This window comes from Castor canadensis, chromosome 9 (genome assembly GCF_047511655.1).
Source record: "Castor canadensis chromosome 9, mCasCan1.hap1v2, whole genome shotgun sequence".
NCBI lineage: Eukaryota > Metazoa > Chordata > Mammalia > Rodentia > Castoridae > Castor > Castor canadensis.
In genome coordinates, this window is record NC_133394.1 from 85372636 (window position 1) to 85393292 (window position 20657).

Consider the following 20657-nt stretch of genomic DNA (forward strand, 5'->3'; position numbering starts at 1 on the left):
TTGCAGGAACAGGGATGAACACACTGCAAGTGTTCTTCTCCAGCTGCGGCCTCCCACCCACCTTCCATGCTCTTGTGATTCCCCTGCTGCCTCTACCTCCAGAAGGGCAGGCACAAAGCCAGCATACACTTACTTGTTATGATAATGAATGGTGCCAGAGAGGGATCGCACACAGATGCGGCAGCAAGTCAGGTGCACCATTTCACTCAGCCAGTTTTTGACGCTGAAGGAAAAAGTAATCATTTTATTGTGCTTTTCTGGGCATTCCTAAGAAACAACCCAAAAGAAGCTTTAATGTACTTGCTCAAAACAGCATCCTCTGTTCTATTCTATTGAACAAGCACAGTTCAATTTCCACAGTCTCACCAATGCATTTGGCATTAAATAGCAAAAATTTACCAAGAGAATTGGACAAATCTCTGATGAAAAATAGCTCCTACCCTCCTAGATAATGATAAATTCCTGACCAAGAAAAACAAGCTTCTTTGGTCTCAGCCTTCTGAGCTTGTCAATATATGTCTCTCTTTCCTTCCTAAGAGCTTCTTGGCCTATTTTCTTTCTTCCCTTCATTTCTCCTTTGAAAAAATAACTTCTTCCAATTCATATGGAAGTATGGTAGAAAATCAAATTAAGATTATAAAGATGAAGTGAGAAGAATTCTAATAAGTGGGTTGAGACCATACATTTAATGCAATCTGTAAGAACTAAACCAATACTAGGATAATCCTATTTATGGCTGGATAGAAGAAAACATTTCACCTGCTGTCTGGTAGCTGCCCAACCAGTGTAGTTCCTATAATCATCAAACTGATCCCAATGAAAGCCAGGGTAACCCTGCAAAAAGAAAAGGTTCATAAATAATGAAACTATAAATAAGTTTTCAAGCACATGAGGGAATATTATCCAGCTATTAAAAGACTTGGTACTATAGATTCTGACATGATTGTATAGAATGTTCCATGATACTTGAGAGGAAAAAAAGCAAAGTTTCAAAATTAATTATATAGAGCATGATATCATTTTCAAAGTAACAAGCACATATGTGAAACAAGTCTGTATATGCATAGAGAAGGCCTGGAAATCTGTTCAGAAAACTGTCAAGTTCAATCCATGTAATCATCCAAGGGCTAAAAGAGCTAATGAAGGGAGTATATTGAAAGGCTTTTTCATAGTAAGGACAACAAAATATTTCTCCATGTAGGAATCCTTTACTGCAAATCTTTCTTTTGTTCCTTTGTATGGTTCAAGATAGCTCAGAAGTTAACAAACAAGGTGACTTATATCCATATAGACATTTTCTTATTTTATTAGTGTTTTTAATACACTTTCCAATCACTTTACAAGAAGAAGTCATTTTTAGAATATAAACAGAATTTTTTTAAAGTTGAGATTTAGAATCCTTCTAAATAAATAGGACTTAGATAGAAGGGAAGGGAAAATGAACAGCCTAATCACATTTTATTGATAAGATTCTTTTTGAGTTTCTTAAAACTATTTTGAGAAAGGAGAAACTTTAGATTATCTCATTGCCTGCTCACATCCAGCCAGAGGCCTACCTGTGTCCTCTTTCTCAAAAGGACCTCTCCATGTTTTGCTGAATGCATGGAGTTACAGTAAACCACTAAATCACAAGGACCCTGTGGGTCTGGGGAAGCTACACTGGCTGCCTGTGGTCAATAGTCAGGAACAGGAACCTCTCCAGGGTCAAGCTGGTTGATACCTGATATGTCTGTTATCTTTACCTCTTGACTAGATGTTGAGAGCACAAAACAGTTTATCTTAACCTATCTCAGGTTGTATATTACAAGACGCTAAAACAGCAGCTAACACTATGTGCCAGACAATAGTCTAAGTACTCTTCATATATAATGCATTTAAACATCCCAAAAGCTGTCGGAGGCAATCATATTTTCGACATCTTCATTCTACAGATGAAGAAATTGAGGCATAGAAAGGTTAAATAACTCATACAAGGTTACAAAGCCAGTAAGAAGCAGAGGCAGAATTTGAATCCAGGATTCAGGCTCCAGAATCCATGCTCTTAGTCATTATGGTAGGTTATTATTATTTAACGCAGTTGTTTAGGATTATTTAATATAGAAAAATAGCTTAAGACAGTGGTGTCAACCTAGCAATGTACTCTCAAAATGCCTCCCAAAGACCCACATGCTAATGGCATGGTCACCAGCCTGTGGCACTACTGGGAGAATCTTTAAGAGGTGGGGATAGTAGAAGGAAGTGCTACCATTGAGGTGGACCTAAAGTGGATATTGTGACCCCAACTCCTTCCCAACCAGCATGTGATGAGTAGCTTTGCTCCACCACGCACTCCCCACCATTATGTTCTGCCTCACCACAGGCCCAAAAGCAATAAGGCAGATGATAAGGACAAGAAATCTCAAACTGTGAGCCAAAATAAACTTTTCCTCCTTGTAACTTGCTTATCTCAGGTATTTTATCACAGCAATGGAAAGCTAACACAACAATGTATACTGACTGCTGTACTGATATCACGTACATTATAAAACATCTGAAAACGCAATGAATGTAAAAGATGAAAAAATATTGTGCAAAAATTTTTAAATATAGTATTTTAAAAGCATATACAAGGACTGGAGGCGACAAGTGAGAAACCCTGAGTTCAACCCCAGTACTGCCAAAAATAAAAGCATGTACATTGATACTGAAAAAAATTGCCATCATTCAAACCTCAGTCAAAATATAATTAATAGCCAAGCGCCAGTGGCTCACACCTGTAATCCTAGTTACTCAGGAAGCAGAGATCAGGATGATTGCAGTTCAAAGCCAGCCCAGGCAAAGTTTGCAAAACCTTATCTCGAAAAACAAAAATCACAAAAGAAGGGCTGGTGGAGTGGCTCAGGGTGTACCCCTGAGCTCAAATTCCAACCCACAAAATATATCTATATAATTAATAATATTTATTATCCAGGAGTAATAATGTACACCTATAAGCCCAGAATTCAGAAGGGTGAGGCAGGAGATTCATGAGTTGGAGGCTACATAGTAAGGCCCTGTCTCCATATAATTATTAGATCATATTATTTTGTTTATATCATATATAGTATTATATATTTTACTTATATATTATTTATAATTAATATTTTGAGTGACAGGATAGCCTTTTGAATATGTTTCCCTATTAATAGCTTACAATATTAAATCAAGTCTTGGTTTAACATCTTTTAATTGGTATCTCTAGGTGCCATATTTTCATATCAGCCACTGATGTAGTAACTAAATCTTTCTTTAATATTATCCATCAATTATACAAAAGTTTTCAAATAATGAGAATCACTTGTTTGTACACATTAAATTAGGATGGGTACTATTATAATGTGTTTAGCAATTAAGTAAAAACTCTTGGAACTTTTTATTTGGTACATTAACAGGCCAGAAAATTTTATTTCCCAGTTAAAATGAACCAACATGAGAGTTCTCATTGATAAAAGAGTTTTATTAAAATACAGTTCGCATGCCATATAATTCACCAATTTAAAGTATTCAATTCTATGGTTTCAGACTTGTGCAACAAGCACCACAATTAATTTTGGCACAATCTGTTTTTGAAATGTTCACTAACCCTTATTCTTCCTCCCTCTCTTAAGCAATGCTGTCCCTGTAATAAACCTAAATGAGGCAAGTGTAGACCACCCATAGTGAGGGGTTTCAACTCATGCGCCAGTGTTAGTTGGCTGACAGCAGCTGCCTGGAAAGCTCTGTTGAGAGAAAGTCAAGGCCGCATCCAGGAAAATGAAGCAAGACGATCACCCGCAATGCTGTGGCTGGTACTCATGCACAGTCCCTGCAATCACCGTGCCAAACAGATGCTGGCCATTTGCAGCTTCGCCCACTGCCCGGTGTCTTCAATGTTTATGAGCCACAAAGTGCTTTTCATAAACTGGGCTTGATCCTGCCTCCTGATCAGGTAGCACTCAAGCCTAGACGAAGGGAACCCAAGTGGGGAACTTTCTAAGTAAAATAAGTGGGTGATCATAATGGAATTGGATGGAGAAAACTCATGCTTCTGAATGGCCCCTGCCATGTGGTAACCAGTCTCTGGAGTTTTTTTTTTTTTTCTTTCTCCTCTATGCAGTTGTACAGTGTAAGTTGTAAAGATCAGCAAAGAGAAGCAGTGTTTCTCATCATCTCTTACTCTTTGGTTGACACGCTGGTGCATATTAAGATATAAATCACTTCTCCTCTTCTAACTTCCCCTTCCTATCCATCCTCAAACTGCGAAAATATATACCAAAGTTTTCATTTGAAGAAAAAAATGTGAGAGGACAATAGATACTTAACACTTTCCTTCAGAGGTATATGTGGGGAGGGACGGAATTAGCACCACAAACCTCTTCTGGGCATCACATTCGGGATCGGGTGATTATACCATAAATTATCAGGTAGTTGACTTACCTCAGGGGCAGTAGGACACAATAGCGTATCAGTACGCCTAGAACCCACACCATAGTGAGCTTGGGGCTGATGTACTGGAAGTTTATGTTGGTTCTTGTGAGGAGGTTCCATGACACTAGCTCCTCTGAGGAGAACCTCTGGGTCACTTCATCTTCCACAATAGCTTCAAATCCCTTCTTGGAGAAATAAAACACATCAGACAGCTCAAAGTCCCTTCCTCGCAGACCAGAGAGCCCTTTTTCCATGGGTGACTCATCTCTTTGGATAATACCTTAAAAAAAAAGCATGAGGACATGAGAAAATGCCATAGGACAGAAGAACAATGATTAAAGGGGCAACAACTTTCATGCATAGAATACAAGAAAACGAGCTTAATGGGTGGCATGAAGATTTCAGAACTAAGAGACCAGCAATTACAGTTGGAAGCAAGGAGGAATCAGCGTCTGCACAAATGGCCTCTACCCAATGGTTTCAATTAATAATGGAAGAATTTTGATTCTCAAAACCCTCTTCTTGTATTTCCTCCCTATGTACTGTCAACAAAAGAACACACAAGAACAAAAACTCCCCAGATGTAGATGTAAAAATAAAGACTTCTGTTCTTCCCAATAAAATCAAAATGACAACAGATATTTACCAAATATAGCAAAAGCTGATGCTTTTAATGTATAAAATTATTTAATGAGAAAACACAGGCTCCTATAGAAAAGTAAGCAAAGCATGACTGAATTCATAGAAGCAACAAAGATAATAAATATATCAACTGGCTTACATACATTATCTACAAAACTTTTGTTTCATGATAAAGACCTATGACTGGAATGACACAGGTACTCTCATATTGTACTATACGCCTGTGGAACTAGGAGCAATGGGTTTCAAAACTGGTTTGACATGAAAAGACTAAAAGTAGTTTTGGGTGATGATCAGTAGTTCCAATTCTAGGAATCTGTCATAAGAAATCTGTTCAATGTAGCACTCAGCATTATAATAGACCCAGATAATGATAAATAATGCATTCATTTATAAAAACGGCAAGGCTAAGTGAAAACAGATGGGATTTTAAACTAGAATAACATGAAGGAGAAACTATTAAGTGGTTATCTTTGAGCAACAGGATTAGGTTTTCTTTTTGATCTGAAATTGTTTTTTCCATAAAGAAAATAATTCAAAGATTCTTAAAGCAGTATAAATATTTTTCAAATTGAAAAATGACTACTGCCCCCAGTTCTAATTATCAAATATGAGTAATAAATAAGAAGGTCTACAAATAATAAAGAGTAACTACTTACACAATACATAAGTTGGCAATCCATTTGTTCCTCTAAGGTGTATCATAAAGGAATTACTTCCTACATTAGGCAACAAAGAAAAATCTTTCCTTCTGAGGTGGAAAGAAGATCCCCTTGGGTTTTCTCACTTTCCAGTCTACCAGAAAATCAGAACCCCTGGAGAGTAAGAAGAGTGGTAATCTCTCCCTCTTTCTTTTTTTGTTTGGTTTTTTTTTTTGGAAGAAATGGCAGCATGATGCATTGGAGGAGAAAGGAAAGACAGCCTGATGTTAAAAGTCAGGTTTCAAGTTCTGTTTAGGACAACCACCAGCATCGTGACAATAATAAAAGAGTGGGAAATATTTAGTTTCCTTACAGAGCTGACAGTTTGTGATTTCAAGTTCGAGTTTTGTTTTGTTGGGGAGGGGTTGGTTTTGGTGGGGTTTTTTTTGGTCCCACATGTAAAACTAATATCTGATCACCTTAAGAATTACAGAAATTAAGTAAGTTCTTGAATGGTCATTGGGTCATCTTTCTCAAGAGTCAGTTCTAAGTAGCTAAGCTTCTCTTCACCTTTAGTCAGTGTCAGAGGATGGATCAAGACAGTGTCCCTACTGAATTACTCTCCTACTCTATAGGCACTGCAATACCACGCAGAGCAGATTACTCAACCTCAGTATTAGGCAATATTTAGCAGTGCAAGAGTTTCACTATTTAGCAATACATAGGTTTGTTTTGGTTTTGTCTTTTTTTTTTTTTTACATCCAGATGGGGAGGAAGTGCAAGGTATTCAGCAAATCTCTGAATGAAATACACTAGGGACAGCAGACAGACTTTCTAAAAATACTCTCTTCCGAAGGGCCAAAGATAAGAAAGCAACTTTAAGTTGCTTCATACTCTGTAACCGAGCCAAGAGAGCAGAGATCTGTGACTAGAAACCAGCCCCACAGGCCACACACTTGATGTGCAATGTTTTTTCTGCCCTCTCACCTACTTTATTCTGTGCAACTCAAATAAAATGCAACTCGATTTTTATTTTAGTTAAGCATCTTTCAAACATATGTGGACAGGGGAGTGGGGATGTACCTCAATGGTAGAAATGCTTGCCTAGCATGTACAATACCCTGGGTTTAATCCCCAACATGCAAAAAAAAAAAAAAGTATGTAGATAACTACAATACATCTAACTGACAAAGGATGAGTTTCCAGAATATACTAAGACATACAAAAAATTAGGAGAGAAAAAACGTCAAAGAACTCAGTAAAAAAAAAAAGGCGAAGAATATGGCAGGCTAATCATAAAAGAATAAACCTTTATGTCTAAACATTTGAAATGATATTCAGCCTCACTATAATCAAGAGAAATAAATGCAAACAAAGCCACGAGGAGATTCTATTTCATACCAATAAGATCTCTGGTAAAATTTTTAAATCTGGTAATATCAAGTATTGGTGAAGATGTGCCACCTGAGGATGTAATTAGTACAAGCATACTGGAAAACAGTTGGGCACTGAGGAGAAAATTCAAAGAGACTCAGAGCCTGACTCAGCAGGTCCACTCCTAGGTATGTCTCATGGAAGATCTTTTTCAAATCAAATTTTATCAAATGTACAGAAATGTTACAGCAATAGTACCCTTCACCCAGAGTTACTAATCGCTTTCATTTTGCCACATGTCCTTTATTGCTCTGTGTCTATATGTGTAAAAAGATTTTTTTCTCAACTACTTAGAATAAATTGCAAACATCATTCTTTATCCCCAAATACTTCAGCAGATTTCCTCAGGACACAAAGATTCACTTAATCAACCACAGTAAAATTATCAAAATCAAGGAGGTTGGCATTAGTGCAACAGAAGTACCTAATGTACAGACCTTATTCAGATTTTGATAACTAGCTCAATAATATCCTTGAAATCATTTTTCTTGGTCTAGGATTCTACCCAGGCTCATACCTTACATTTACATGTCACGTTTTTCCGATTCCTTAAATATGGTAAGATTCTTTTGCCTCTCATGATGTTTTATTTATGAAACCATGTGGTGGGTGCACATGACATACCAAAAGCATGAAAATAAAAAGTTACATAGAACTAACAGTTGTTCCTATGACAAAATATCTATATTTGGTGCACAATATCTGAAAATGAGTACTATTATTAAATTAGGTGTCAAAAGAAGTACTACTAAGAACATAGTGCTGATTCCTTCCTGAGATATATTAACTATGGAAGGTCAAAATTACCAATCCAATTTATAGTAACATATGAACTATGACAGAAAAAAAATAATCAATACAATCAATATATATGAAACACTTACCATGTACCAAGCATCAAATTACAGGTTAGCAAGGAAAAGACAAAATATTTCTTTTGGCACCAAGTAACGTTCATTAGTAAAACAAAATTTACATATCAACTCGCATTTCCATTGGTCAAACACTGATGATTCCAGAAAATTTTTACTTTTTTTTCCCTAAATCAGTTTTAAAAAGTAAGACCATAAACATTTGAACTTTGCCCTTACACCAAATGATTTGGCCAAGCCAACACAGACTATGCTTGGATAAAAAGCAAATTAGAACTAGCTCTCTGTCTAATGTAAGAGATTAATTGCACAAGCTGCCCTGTGCCCCTGTGTCTTTAGCAAGCTGCTGGTATATAAATCATAGCAGATATGAAAGGCCTGTGGAAATGGAGGCAGAAGTGAAAACTATCTCAAACATAATTAACTCTAAATTAGCTGAGTGAACACTTGAAATAACTGGCCACTTATAAATCACACTAGTTTTTCCATTCTCCAGTTGTAGAGTAACCTTTCTAGATAAGCAGTTAGGAAATTCAGGCCTACTACAGAACAAACTAGGACATAGTGACTTTAATACAGAAGTAAACCCTTAACCATCAAAGTTCCAAATGTCAGCAGCTCAATGTTCAAAATATACTCTCACAGAAACCTTGTTTGAACTGGTCTATTGAGTAAGAACCCTACTCAAAAGCCTATCTCAAAAACACAGGTGAGCTAGGCGTCAGGTGTGGTGGTACACTTGGGAGGCTGAGGCAAGCAGATTCGAGTTCAGTGCCAGTCTAGGCTACATAGCAAAACCCTGTCTCCAAAAAAAGAACATAAGGAATCATATAGCAGTAACAGCATGAAATAGCAATCTCTCTTAACACTATTTCTATAAAAAACATTTAAATTAAATCTCCCAGTGACTGGAAAGAGACATCAGGGGAACATTCTAGGGAATTGATAATGTTCTATTTCTTGATTTAGATAAAAGATAAATGAGTAAGTTCACTGAACATTACATGAAGTTGTGCATTTATAATTTTAGTATCTTTTCTCTGCATGTCATTCTTCTACTCTCCTCCCCAATTACTAAACAACTGGACAGGGAGTTCACTTGCTCCACCACCCAACCCATAAATGTGGTTGATTTGACTAAAGAGACCTAGGTAGAACAGTTATAATGACTAACTGTATACCAGTGTTGAGAAGTGACATGGACCAGTCCCTATGGGATTCATGAACGGAAATATTCGGTGCCAAGGAAGAGGCTTGGCCAATGTTTAAGAATTACTTAGGCATAAAAAGATACCACTGATTTGTCTCATTCTCCAATTCATTAATTGTTACAGATATTAATATAGTAATTACTGTACCAACTACCCAGTCACATAACTGCACAGATCTCTAGTCTACCTTGTGCTGCCTTTTTTCACAATAATTTAGCTGTAACACTGCAAAGCTAAGCTCTAAACATATCATGTTCAAACCATTCCCTGGGCTATTGGTCAATTTACAATTTTCAGGACATAAGTTAGGCAGTTTGGCTATACTTATTTTACAGTGGCAACTTTGGGTTCCCAATTATCTCTTTATTCCTTCCTAAGTAATTTATTAAAAATCTATTTTATTGTTATTAATTTAGTTAAGGGTAATAATAGAATTAGGGTCATATTTTTTAAATGTCCATTACTTGGGATGCATCACAAAGAAAGTAAAAAGACATGACATCTAGGCTCACTTCCAGGAAAGGACATATTCACATTGTGTATTCACATAATTCACGTAAATTATACCTCACATTGAGATGAGAATATGGTATGGCTAAGTGCTTATTTGTATATTCTATAACTTACTTAAATACTGTATCTCTACTTAATATTTTTAGTTAAAAAAATACTTTCTTAAGCAGGGAATAGTGGTATATGCCTGGAATTCCAGCATGTAGAAGGGGGGAGACTGAGGCAGGAGGTTTGCAAATTCCAGGCCAGACTCAAGGGAAACCCTGTCTCAAAGTAAAAAAAAGCAAAACAAAAAATACTTTCACAAAGGAAGCAGAGGAAAAAAGACAGATGAAGCAAATTCTTGCCAATTGTTTGGTTTGAACTCGGGGCCTCGTGCTTGCTAGATAGGTACTCCACCACTTGAGCCACTCCACCCCTTGATAACTGTTCTGCGTAATGGGTCTGCATTGCTACTGAGAGTGCACAAACATTTTTGCAATACCATTTCTAATAAAGTTAAACATTTTGTTGCTTACCCTACGGCTCAGCTATTCAAAAGGCAGCTGAGTACAACAGTGTTTGTAACAGCTTTATTCTTAATGTCAGGCAATATCATAAAGGGTAAACAAATTATTGGTATTTGCATAAAGGAATATTCCGCAGCAATTATTTAAAAATCATTAAAAACTATTCATTGCACATATGAATAAAAGAAAAAGAAAAAGAAAAATCAACTATTCATTACAACATGGATATGTCACAAATACTATACTAATGGGGGGGAAAGACACAAAAAAATGCATATTGTATTGTTTCATTTATGTAAATTTCAAAAATAGGAAAAACTAATTGATGATGACAGAAATCAGAAGAGGTGACCACTGGGACTGAGGATGAAGGACATACCCTGGGCAGGGGCTTGAAAGAACTTTGAGATCACAGATAGGTTCTTTAGTTTGATCCAGGTAGAAATCACATATTCATAGCTGAACATTAACAATTGTGCATTTTAATGTATGTAAATTATACCTCAACTTTTCAAAAAAATCAGATAAATCTTACTTTTAAGAGTCTTCCAAATTTTTATCTACAATCTCAATTACAGATTTTGTCACTGGAGGTCAGAGGGGTCTCCAAAGAGACTCTTGAGAGGGAAGGGACCCCTACTTCACCTCCACAGGCCCTTGTCTCCAACACAGAACAGACATGAGGTAAGATACGAGGATGGCAGAGTTTTATTCACCAAGCAAAGCAAAAAACAGGCCATAAGCCATAAGCAGGTTATGGGAAGTGAGTGGAACACAATGAGTCTTTGGACGTCACTTTCCTGCAGATGTGTGCTCCCTTGTTCTTGACCATTATTGTTGTTGCAATGGATTTTTTGGGGGTTGCTTTGTTTGTTTTCTTGGCAGTACTGGTGTTTGAAGTCAGGGTCTTCCACTTGCAAGGGAGAAGTTTTACCACTTGAACCATGCCTCTAGCCCCTTTTGCTTTAGTTACTTTTGAATAGGGCCTCGTGTTTTTGCCCTAGTCGGACTGGACTGAGATCCCCCCTGTTTATGCTTCCCACCTAGCTGAGATGTCAGGTGCATATCACCAAGCCCAGCTATTAGTTGAGATGTGAGTCTCACCAACTTTTTGACTGGGCTGGCTTGGACCATGATCCTCCGAATCTCTGCTTCCCAAGGTAGCTGAGATTACAAACATGAGCCACCATGCCTGGCCCCCAGTGCTTTTTGCTTTCATTTAATTTTGAGCAGGGTCTCATGCTTTTTGCTCATAGCCAGCCTCCTACCTTCACTTTCCATGTAGCTGGGATGCAGGTGTGTACCACCACACCTGGCCTACTACAGTGTTTTGATGTTATCCAGCTGCCCCAGAGACATTAAGTCTTGGCCAATTTTACTAAACCTGGGTCATTGTGACACAGATGCCAAGTCCTTTTCTTACAAGCATTCTTGCAACCAAAGGAGTCATTTTAACAAATGTCTTTCTCAAGATAAGTATTTTTCTTGAAGATATGCTTGTTCAGGTCTCAGGGCATATTAGTAGTCTTGCTTGGCAAGGTCAGAAGGGATGTTTTGCTATCATATCCTACATCTCAGCAAGGGTGAGACTGAAGAACCTGGCTCCTGAGTCCCGTGCCTCCGGTCCCGAATTTATCCTGCCTTGGCTCTTGCCAATCATACTTATCCTTCCTATGTGTAGTTTAAAATCTTCCTTCTTAAGTAGAAGGCAACCAACATTTCCTGAATGTTTCCTGGTGTCAGGCTTTCCACTCAGCCCTGACATATCCGCTGATGCAATCCTCGCACTCCTCTAAGGTAGTAATGTTTTATTCCCATTTTAAATGTTAGGAAACTAAGGCTCAGAGTAACCTGCCTGGAGCCAAAGAGAATGCAGAGTCAGGATTTGAGATCAAGTAAGTCTGTGACTCCAAAACCAAATGTTTCTTTTACCTCAAAGCTTCCTAGTTCTACACCACTCTGTCCAGCACTTGCCTTTTGAAAAACCCCAAATATGTAAGATCTTTCCAATCAACTCTGCCCACTCCCAGGTCTTCTTGTCAAGAAGGCAACCAAGTAGCATTTCTTCTTAGTATCTCTTCTACTTTTGAGAAAAGGTAAGTTTAATTGTTATAGGAAAACTTTTATGTGGCCTGCATCTGGGTAAGTACTTGTCACTGATTCATTTACACTTGATCATCTGTCCCAGAAAACTGTAAGGTTTTTTTGGTTTGGTTTGGTTTGGTTCTGTTTTAGTCTAACTGGAAAAGGAATCTTTTGTTTTCTTTTTTATTATTAGCATACATTAATAATACAAGAGTTTCTTTGTGATAATTCCATAGATGTATACAGTGTACTTTCAACAAGTTCACTCCATCCAGAGAAGAAATCTTGTACAGCCTGGAACACGCTTGATTTCCTTTTGATTAGGTATCTGAGCCTTCCCATAATAAGCCCAGCAAAAACCGAAAAATCAGCCCTCAAGGAGTGGTCCAGCCAAAGTCCCTCAGTTCTGTGGTTCAGTCAGGTTTAAGTTGTAGGAGGAAGCTCTTCTGCTCAGGTTATGATTGTGGCATCAATCACAGATGTCCTGCCAGTATCTTTACTCTTCAAGGCTTCCCCAAGGCAGAGTAGCTTCCCTACACCTCTTGCAGATTAGTCAAGGTTTAGAGAGGACAATCGCCCTTAATTTGCTGGTGGTGTTGTTACAGTTAGATAAATTCTCAAACCTTCTCCCACTTTACTATCATCCAGTCAAGGTTTAGAGGAAACACTTTCTAGTCCCTTTTGGTTCAAGGAGACAAGCAACCTTGCTTTATATATCCTCAGCCATGACTCCAGAATTGAGTTCAAGGTCAGATTTACCATGAAGCTGAAGCTTCAGGGTCCAAACCTGCATGTGCCCCTCCCAAAGTCCTATATCTAATTATGTGTTAATAACTTTGTATTCCTTATTAGAGAGGGCCTCCAAATTATAAAAGCTTCAGGCTCCCACAAAACCTGCATTTACCCCTATCTCTGAATCACACCATCATTCTGTTGATTAAAAAAACCAGAAATACAAATTCAGTTGATTTAGAAGAGGAAATATGCACAATGTTACCAATCTTATTACCAGTAAGTAAGTATTGAATACTGGGAGGTCACAGATACATCTTCCCCCTTAATTTCACTGATTATCAATAATCTTTTATTCATTTGATGGCTACATTAGCAAAGTACTACTGGGCTAGGAGAGTAGCTCAATGGTAGAGCTGCCTGCCTAGCATGTGGGTTCAATCCCCAGCACTGGGGGTTGCGGGAAGAAGAGCAAAGTGTTAGTAAGGGGTTGTTGCTTAGGTACTGTGTTATTTTAAGATTTCAGGTTTCTCTAATCTCAGAGTGGAAAGATTAGAGAAAATGACAAATGGAAGACATAAATACAATAGGAAATGAAAAAACTCACTACATAAAAGATTTACAAGTTTTGTGTAGTGGAAACTCTGCTTTACAAAAGCTAGACTATAACAGGTCTTATTAAATACATCCATAAAGAAAAAAGGGAGAAAAATCAACACCAGCTCTCATGACCTTTTCCATACTTGAAACATGTGGTTCCCTTATCTTCCTAACTACTGCTCAATCATGATTGCTTGTTATAAAAAAAAAAAATCATTACAGTTGTGAAACTATTTGTGCTCCCCTGGGTAATGTTGACCCAGTTGGCACATTTAAAATACTGAAGAATAATGCCCCAAGTCAGTGGCTTACACCTGTAATCAGGAGACAACGATTAGAAGGATCGCAGTTCAAAGACAGCCTGGGGAAATAGTTCACAAGAACCAATCTTGAAAATCCCCACCCCAAAAAAGAGCTGACAGAGTGACTCAAATGGTAGAGCACCTGCTTAGTAAGTGTGAGGCCCTGAGTTCAAACCCTAGTGAAACCAAACAAAAAAATAAAACCACGTATAGAATGAGGATTCTTAATTTTATAACCCTCTACCTCACTGAAACTGAAAAGCTTGCATATATATGAATAGCATTCATTTAGAAGATACAATGAAAGAACACACTACATTTATAATAGCAACTAAAACCCAAACTTAAGAGGAAACGCATAAAACCTACCTGAGGAAAACTTTTAAAACATCTCTAGAGGACACAAAAGAAAACTTAAAGAAATGGAAAGATATAATATCCTTGAAGAATAAGATTCAACACAATGTCAAACTTTCCTTGGTTAAGTTTATAAATTTAATACAAACCCAATAAAAAGAGGTAGTTATATTTTCTTGGATCATACAAAGCTGAATCTCAAGATCATATGGAAAATAAGCAAACAAAAATAACAGGAAAAGCAATGAGAACAACTATTTCTATCAAGTATTAAAATAATCTCTTAAAGCATTAATAACTAACTTAATTAAGACAATGTCAGTGCATGAGAAGACCACAAACAGAAGCAACAGAGCAGAAATCTCAGAAATAGATCCAAACACATACTAGAGTTACAGAAATTATCAAGACTGCATCTCAAATCAGTTGGGTAGAGATGGAGTCTCACTATGTAGCTCAGGCAGGCCTCCAACTCCCAATCCTCCCACCTCAGCCTCCCAAGTACTGGGACTACAGGCACATACCACTACAACAGACTCAGAGTCTGACTTTTTAATAATGTTAAGACAATAGGACAAACACACCAGAATAAGTGAATCAGAGATTTAAATATAAAAAAAAACATAATCAAAGAAAATATTATGGTTTAGATATAAAGTATCCCACAGAAAGCCAGGAACTCAGCTCAGTGGTAGAGTACCTGCCCAGCAAGTGGGAGGCCCTGAGTTCAATCCTAAATATTGCCCAAAAAAAAGAGCTCGTATGTCAAAGGTTATCAGCTGATGGACTTTTGGGAAGTGACTGGATCCCGAAGGCTCTAATGTAATCAATGGCTTAATCCACTGATGGATTCATAATTTGATGGCATTATTGGGAAGTGGTAGAAACTTTCAGAGGTGGGGCCTGGTTGAAGGAAGTAGGTCACTGTTCTTGGAGGCTATTTCTTGTCCTGGGCCCCTTCCTCCGACTCTCTCTGCTTGTTGGCCACTCGATAAGCCACTGGGCTCCATCAAGCCCTGTTACTCATGATACTCTCCCTCCCCTCAGGCCTAAAGCAATGGCGTCTGCAGGCCATGGACCAAAACCTCTGGTACCACAAGCCAAAATAAACCCTTCCTCCCTTCAGTTGTCTTCTCTGGGATTTTGTCATAGCGCTGAACAGTCTGACTAACACGGAAAACATTGGAGAATACCCTTAAAATCTGGCAGAGGGGAAGTCTTTCTACTAAAAAACTCAAAATCCAGAACCTCTAAAAGGCAATACTGATAAATTGTCCTACATAAAAATGAAAAATTTCCACATGGTAAGAAGCCTAAGCAAAGAGAAAATGTAAATCACAAAGTGAAATATTTTGTGTTTCAGCACAGATGCAAGGTAATCATCTCAATACAGTAAAAGATCCTAGAAATCAAAGAGAAACAACAGTCTGGTAGAGTAACGCTCAGAGGATATGAGTACTTAGGTTCTGGAAAAAGAAATACAACTGGGCCTTTGCATGAAAATGTGCACAAAAGCTGACACTTTATGTGAGAAATGTAAACTAAGATTAACCTGTCTACTCCTTGCCTATCAGATTGGCACAAATCCAAAAATGTGACACATATGCAGCTGTGAGGAGACAGACATTTGCATATACTCCTAGTGACAGACTGATAATACAGCTATCATGAAGGGTGATCTCATACTATCAGTCAAAATCACAAGGTCAACCAAGCAATACCATTTGTAGGAATTTATGTTACAGACACATTTACTGCAGCAGCATTTTTTAGCAGCAAAAGGTGGAGAAGTGCAGGTAAAAAGAAGAATTTACATTCATATGATAAAATTTGTTACACTCTTATAATAAGATAGAAAGGGCTGCTAGGTGTGGTAGTTCATGCCTATAATCCCAGCACCTTGGAGGTGGAGGCAAGAGGATTGTGAGTTTGAGGCTAGCCTGGGCTATGTAGCAAGACACTGCCACTAAAAAAATAGAAGGAAAAGTCTATTGGATATATCCAATAGTGAAAATTGCAAGATGCAAAATATGTTTATTACATGTTGTGTTTGGTGAAGTTAAGAAAATAATAAACACTTGCATTGTAACAGCATCTTTGTAAAAGCAGAAGGAAACACTGGAAAAGATACATGAAACGAGGTAGAGGTAGTCAGTAACGGGTGGAAGCTACATTGTCAATCAAGTTGAATTTACTTCTTATGCAAAAAAGTAAAAGGATGTTTAAAAGGATGTGCATCACCTCCACCTTATTTACAGAAAAACATGCACACACCTGTCCTTTGCATATTCACCTGCTGGCCCTCCCAGAATCACATCCTTTGATGGCTTAGCACGTCCTCAGAATTGTAAAGACAAACAAAAAACCTGCATTTCGACCTCTTGCCTCAAAACCAAGCCACCCTTTCATTTCAAATCTTAACCAGAAATATTTAATTTCTGTGTTAACTTTAGAGGTCCCTAATAATCCCCCACCTCAGATGAGAAATTCAATGTGTTCATTTCTAGAGGAGTTGATAGACATTTTTATTCCTGGGAGGAAAACACAACACCAAGGATTATCAGTGGACAGAAACATGAGGAAAAAGAGAAAATATATGGTCTCCCTCTTTGCTTCCATTCACTCTGCTCTTATTCTTTCCTGACTGATCCTTGTCTGTTTCATTTATCTCACTCTGCATCTTTTCTCTAACTTTTCCCCCAGCCTAGGGTATAGCTCAGTGGTAGAGCGCTTGTCTAACATGTGTGAGGTCCTAGGTTCAATCTCTAGCACAACATGAAAGGAAGGAAGGAAGGAAGGAAGGGAGGGAGAGAGGGAAAGAAGGAGGGAAGAAATCCACCATTTCAACTTTCACCCTCTGCAAATAACTCCCAAAGATCTACCTACAGACCTGACTTCTTTCCCAAGCTTCCCACTTTCTTTTGGTTGCTGGGAAACTCCACCTACATCTCCTCCCACTCCACTGCTCAAGTCTCTATTACCTTCCAGAATGGCTTCCCTTCTACTGTCCCTACTTTAGCTACTTCCTTGACCTCTTCCTGTCTAATCCCATTTCCACAGAACTTCCAGATTCATCATCTCAAAACCTTAGACCCTCCCTCATCAGAAGAATTAATTTCTTAGCCTGGCATTCATTCCAAGCCTTTTAGGATACAATGTAAATCTTCCACTCCCTCTCCATCCTCACTCATGCTAACTCCAGCCAAACTAATATTTCCTAGGTTCCCTTCCTCTCCTACCTTTGCTCACAATTTCTTTTATTTGGTCCCCGTTTTCCTAAAATCTATCTGTTTTTCCCACCATAACTCCATTCCCCTTTCTTGCTTTCTTTAAGTTTACGATCCACCAAGTCTAGTCATTATATGGAAGGGTTGTCTTAACGATAATAAAAACCAAGTTGCATTGAATTCATAAAGTGTCATTTTAAAGTTTCAAGATTAAATCAGGCTTGGCCAAAGGACAAGGCTTGGCCTTGTTGTCTGAGGCTCAGACTGGAGTGGCAACTGCATGTCCTCCTTTTTAATTAAAACTTCTCTCTTCCTAAAAGGAAAAAAAAAAATCCCAAAGGGTGTTAGTTCTTTTATCATCATCATTCCAAGTGCTTGTTTTTCTCTTTCCTTATGCAAAACCCTGACACACATGTTCCTCTACCAGTTAGCAATCTCAGATGTGAGCTCATTTACAGAAAGCCAGCAGGCTTCAGAGGCTTACCATCCTCACACACTCGATATTGCAAAACCTGCCAGCATCACACCCTAATGTCTAGGGGTCACGTGATGAGTCAAGGCTCTGATTAGCATACATGAGTCAGTGAAATGAGGAAATTAACTTAAGATGTGTGCCAACGTCCCTGCAGATGCAGAAAGAGGAAGGGAAATACATGATACACTGATAGATACCAACCTACCGAGCAAAAACGCATACCAAGTTTAGGAAAAAAAGGAACAGCATGTACACCTTGCAAAGACTTTAATTACATTACTGCACTCTACCAGGTAGGTGGATGTTATTAATTACATATAGCCAAACCCTGCACTTTATCCAGTCTTCAACTCCCTCTCTGTCTCTCTCTCTCTCTCTCTCACATACACACACACACAAAGGAAATGATCTCTGGAATTCATAATCAGTTTCCTTCATTTAAACCAAGAGAGGACTGAGGTTATACCTCAGTGGTGGAGCAAGTGTTTATCATGAATGAGGCCCTGGAGTCAATCCCCAGTGCCATTAAAAAAAAAAAAAAAGCCAAGAGAATGTTACTTAAAGGGATATCATCGCTGCCGTTACTACTTACTCGAATAACCTAAAGAAGAGTGTCATTTGCTATGTATATTCACTGGCCCCCAAATACTTTAGCTTTTTATAAAGCCAGTGTTCCCCAAAATTGCTGTTCTATGCAAGTAGTGCATTTTCTAATATATTTAAAAATGAAAGGGCCAAAGTATCACACCCACAAAATTTTTCCTCCTCATCCCTGCCTCCCCATGCTGCAGGGTCCACTCCTGTACCTAGGTGACACAAACAGGTATGGGCAGTCATTCCAGCCCAGACAAAAGCCAAGGCTCAAAAGGGTGAGCAGTAGACAATGCCTCACTCTTTCATCTTGATCTTGCCCACCGACTGTCCCCAGAAATTACGGGAGATGTTAAGGCTCTGCCTCAGATGAACTTTCTGGAAACCGAATAGTCCAGTCAGTCAAAGCTCTTCTGTAGGCAATTCCAGCTCTGGAGAAAACAGAATTTTGAGGAAGAGAAGCTGGTAAAACCAGACCTAGGAAAATAAATGAAGCTCCCATGACACTGCTCTGAGGTTGCCACACAAACAAAAGGGGAAGGTCCTTTGCCCATCCCCAGCCATCCAATCTTCACTGGCTTCATCCCACTCCAAGCCAAGAAAAGGATTCCACAAGTCTAGTGGCCTCTTCTCAGCCCACACAGAACAACAACTGCTTCCTCCCCAGACTTCTGTGTACACAGCGCATTGCTCTGACACCAGTCCCTCACCTTGTTGAGGGACTGTTTGTTTGGGAGCTTAAGGACCTCAGGAAGCAAACACACCTCTTAGAGAAAGGAGAAAGGCAAAGTATAATTAACAGAACTGAAGAGCTTCCCTGCTTCCTCTACCTACAGAACAAGCAAATCCCACTGCAACAGACACAGACAGAAGGATCTTAGAATTTTTATAGAGAATTTATTACAACCAAGGCAGCTAGGCACTAGAAAAGAGCTTTGTTATATGACAAAGCTCAAAATCAACTGTCTATCCTATTTGTCAATAATCTCTATATAATCTACCTGCTAGCCTAGTCCAGTTTTCTGATCATTTTTGGATCACAAGAACTTTTTTCTTACATACAATTTAATTCTTTCATTTCAATTTAAGCCAACTTTTATGGATAGGAGGAAAAATGGGTTTGCTTCCTCTTTCTATTAGCCAACTTTAATGATCATCCCTCTATTTTTTTCTTTTTCTAAATTTGATAAACAGCTTTCACAGCTCTCGGATCCATTCTTACAGACTTCAGAATTTCCTCTTTCCCACCCTTAATATAAGCAGTAGGCTGCACTCATCTATGCCTTTACATCAAATCTAAACTGCTTTGTTGTAAGGGCTCTGAAAACTAATTTTGCTTGTCTAAACTGCCTTATTTCTGTTTTGTCCCTTCTATAAACTAAAGACACTGCTAATTAAGCTTCTCCTTCATTTCCCCACTCTAGAACATCTTCTTATGTTAATCCCAGTCATCTCCACATAGCAGGCCCAACACCAATTTATACACACATACATACATACACTCTCTGAAGTCCCCCATCCAAAATGATCTCCTCTTATGCTGCACTTAAGAACTGTCTTTCTGAGGACTGGGGCCATGACTCAAGGGGTAGAGTGCCTACTTAAAAAAAAAGTCTTTCTCAAGCATATTTCTATGCTTGTCAAATTCAGTAATATTCACACTGCCCATCTCTCATCTCTCATGAACACACAGATATTGGGGATGTTTCCTAAACTAGGCTAAGAGTTATTTGAGGGTATGCCCTCGTGCGGCACATGACCTAGGCCCAAGGAAGATACTCAGTAACCATGGTTCTTGCCAGAATTGATGATTCAAACAGCTCATCACCGTGTAATTAAACACGCTGTTTATGTACTGTAGCATCTTTTTAGGTTCTGGTTTTGCCTTTTCGCTGCTAGTTGTCACTCTGCCTCTGACATTTTGTGACAAGCTTTTCTCTATCATGTAACCAAGCCCGTTTTTTATATTCCATTTTAGAACATTATCTTTGGGTAAAAAATGTGAAATTAAGTCTCTCGCTCTGATGACTCATTCATCAAA

At 38.4% G+C, this 20657-nt stretch overlaps 1 protein-coding gene across 2 annotated transcripts in view; it reads right to left on the reverse strand.

Moving 5' to 3' along the window:
• Gpat3 (glycerol-3-phosphate acyltransferase 3) overlaps positions 1-20657 on the reverse strand; it is a 53458-nt gene that overhangs the window by 15815 nt on the left and 16986 nt on the right. For both annotated transcript variants that reach the window (XM_020159092.2, XM_074041856.1), the window contains exons 4-6: positions 4435-4705; positions 760-834; positions 134-223 (exon numbers count right to left, since the gene is read on the reverse strand). In XM_020159092.2, the coding sequence (XP_020014681.2) occupies positions 134-223; positions 760-834; positions 4435-4705 (436 nt within the window). The remainder of the gene's footprint in view (positions 1-133; positions 224-759; positions 835-4434; positions 4706-20657) is intronic.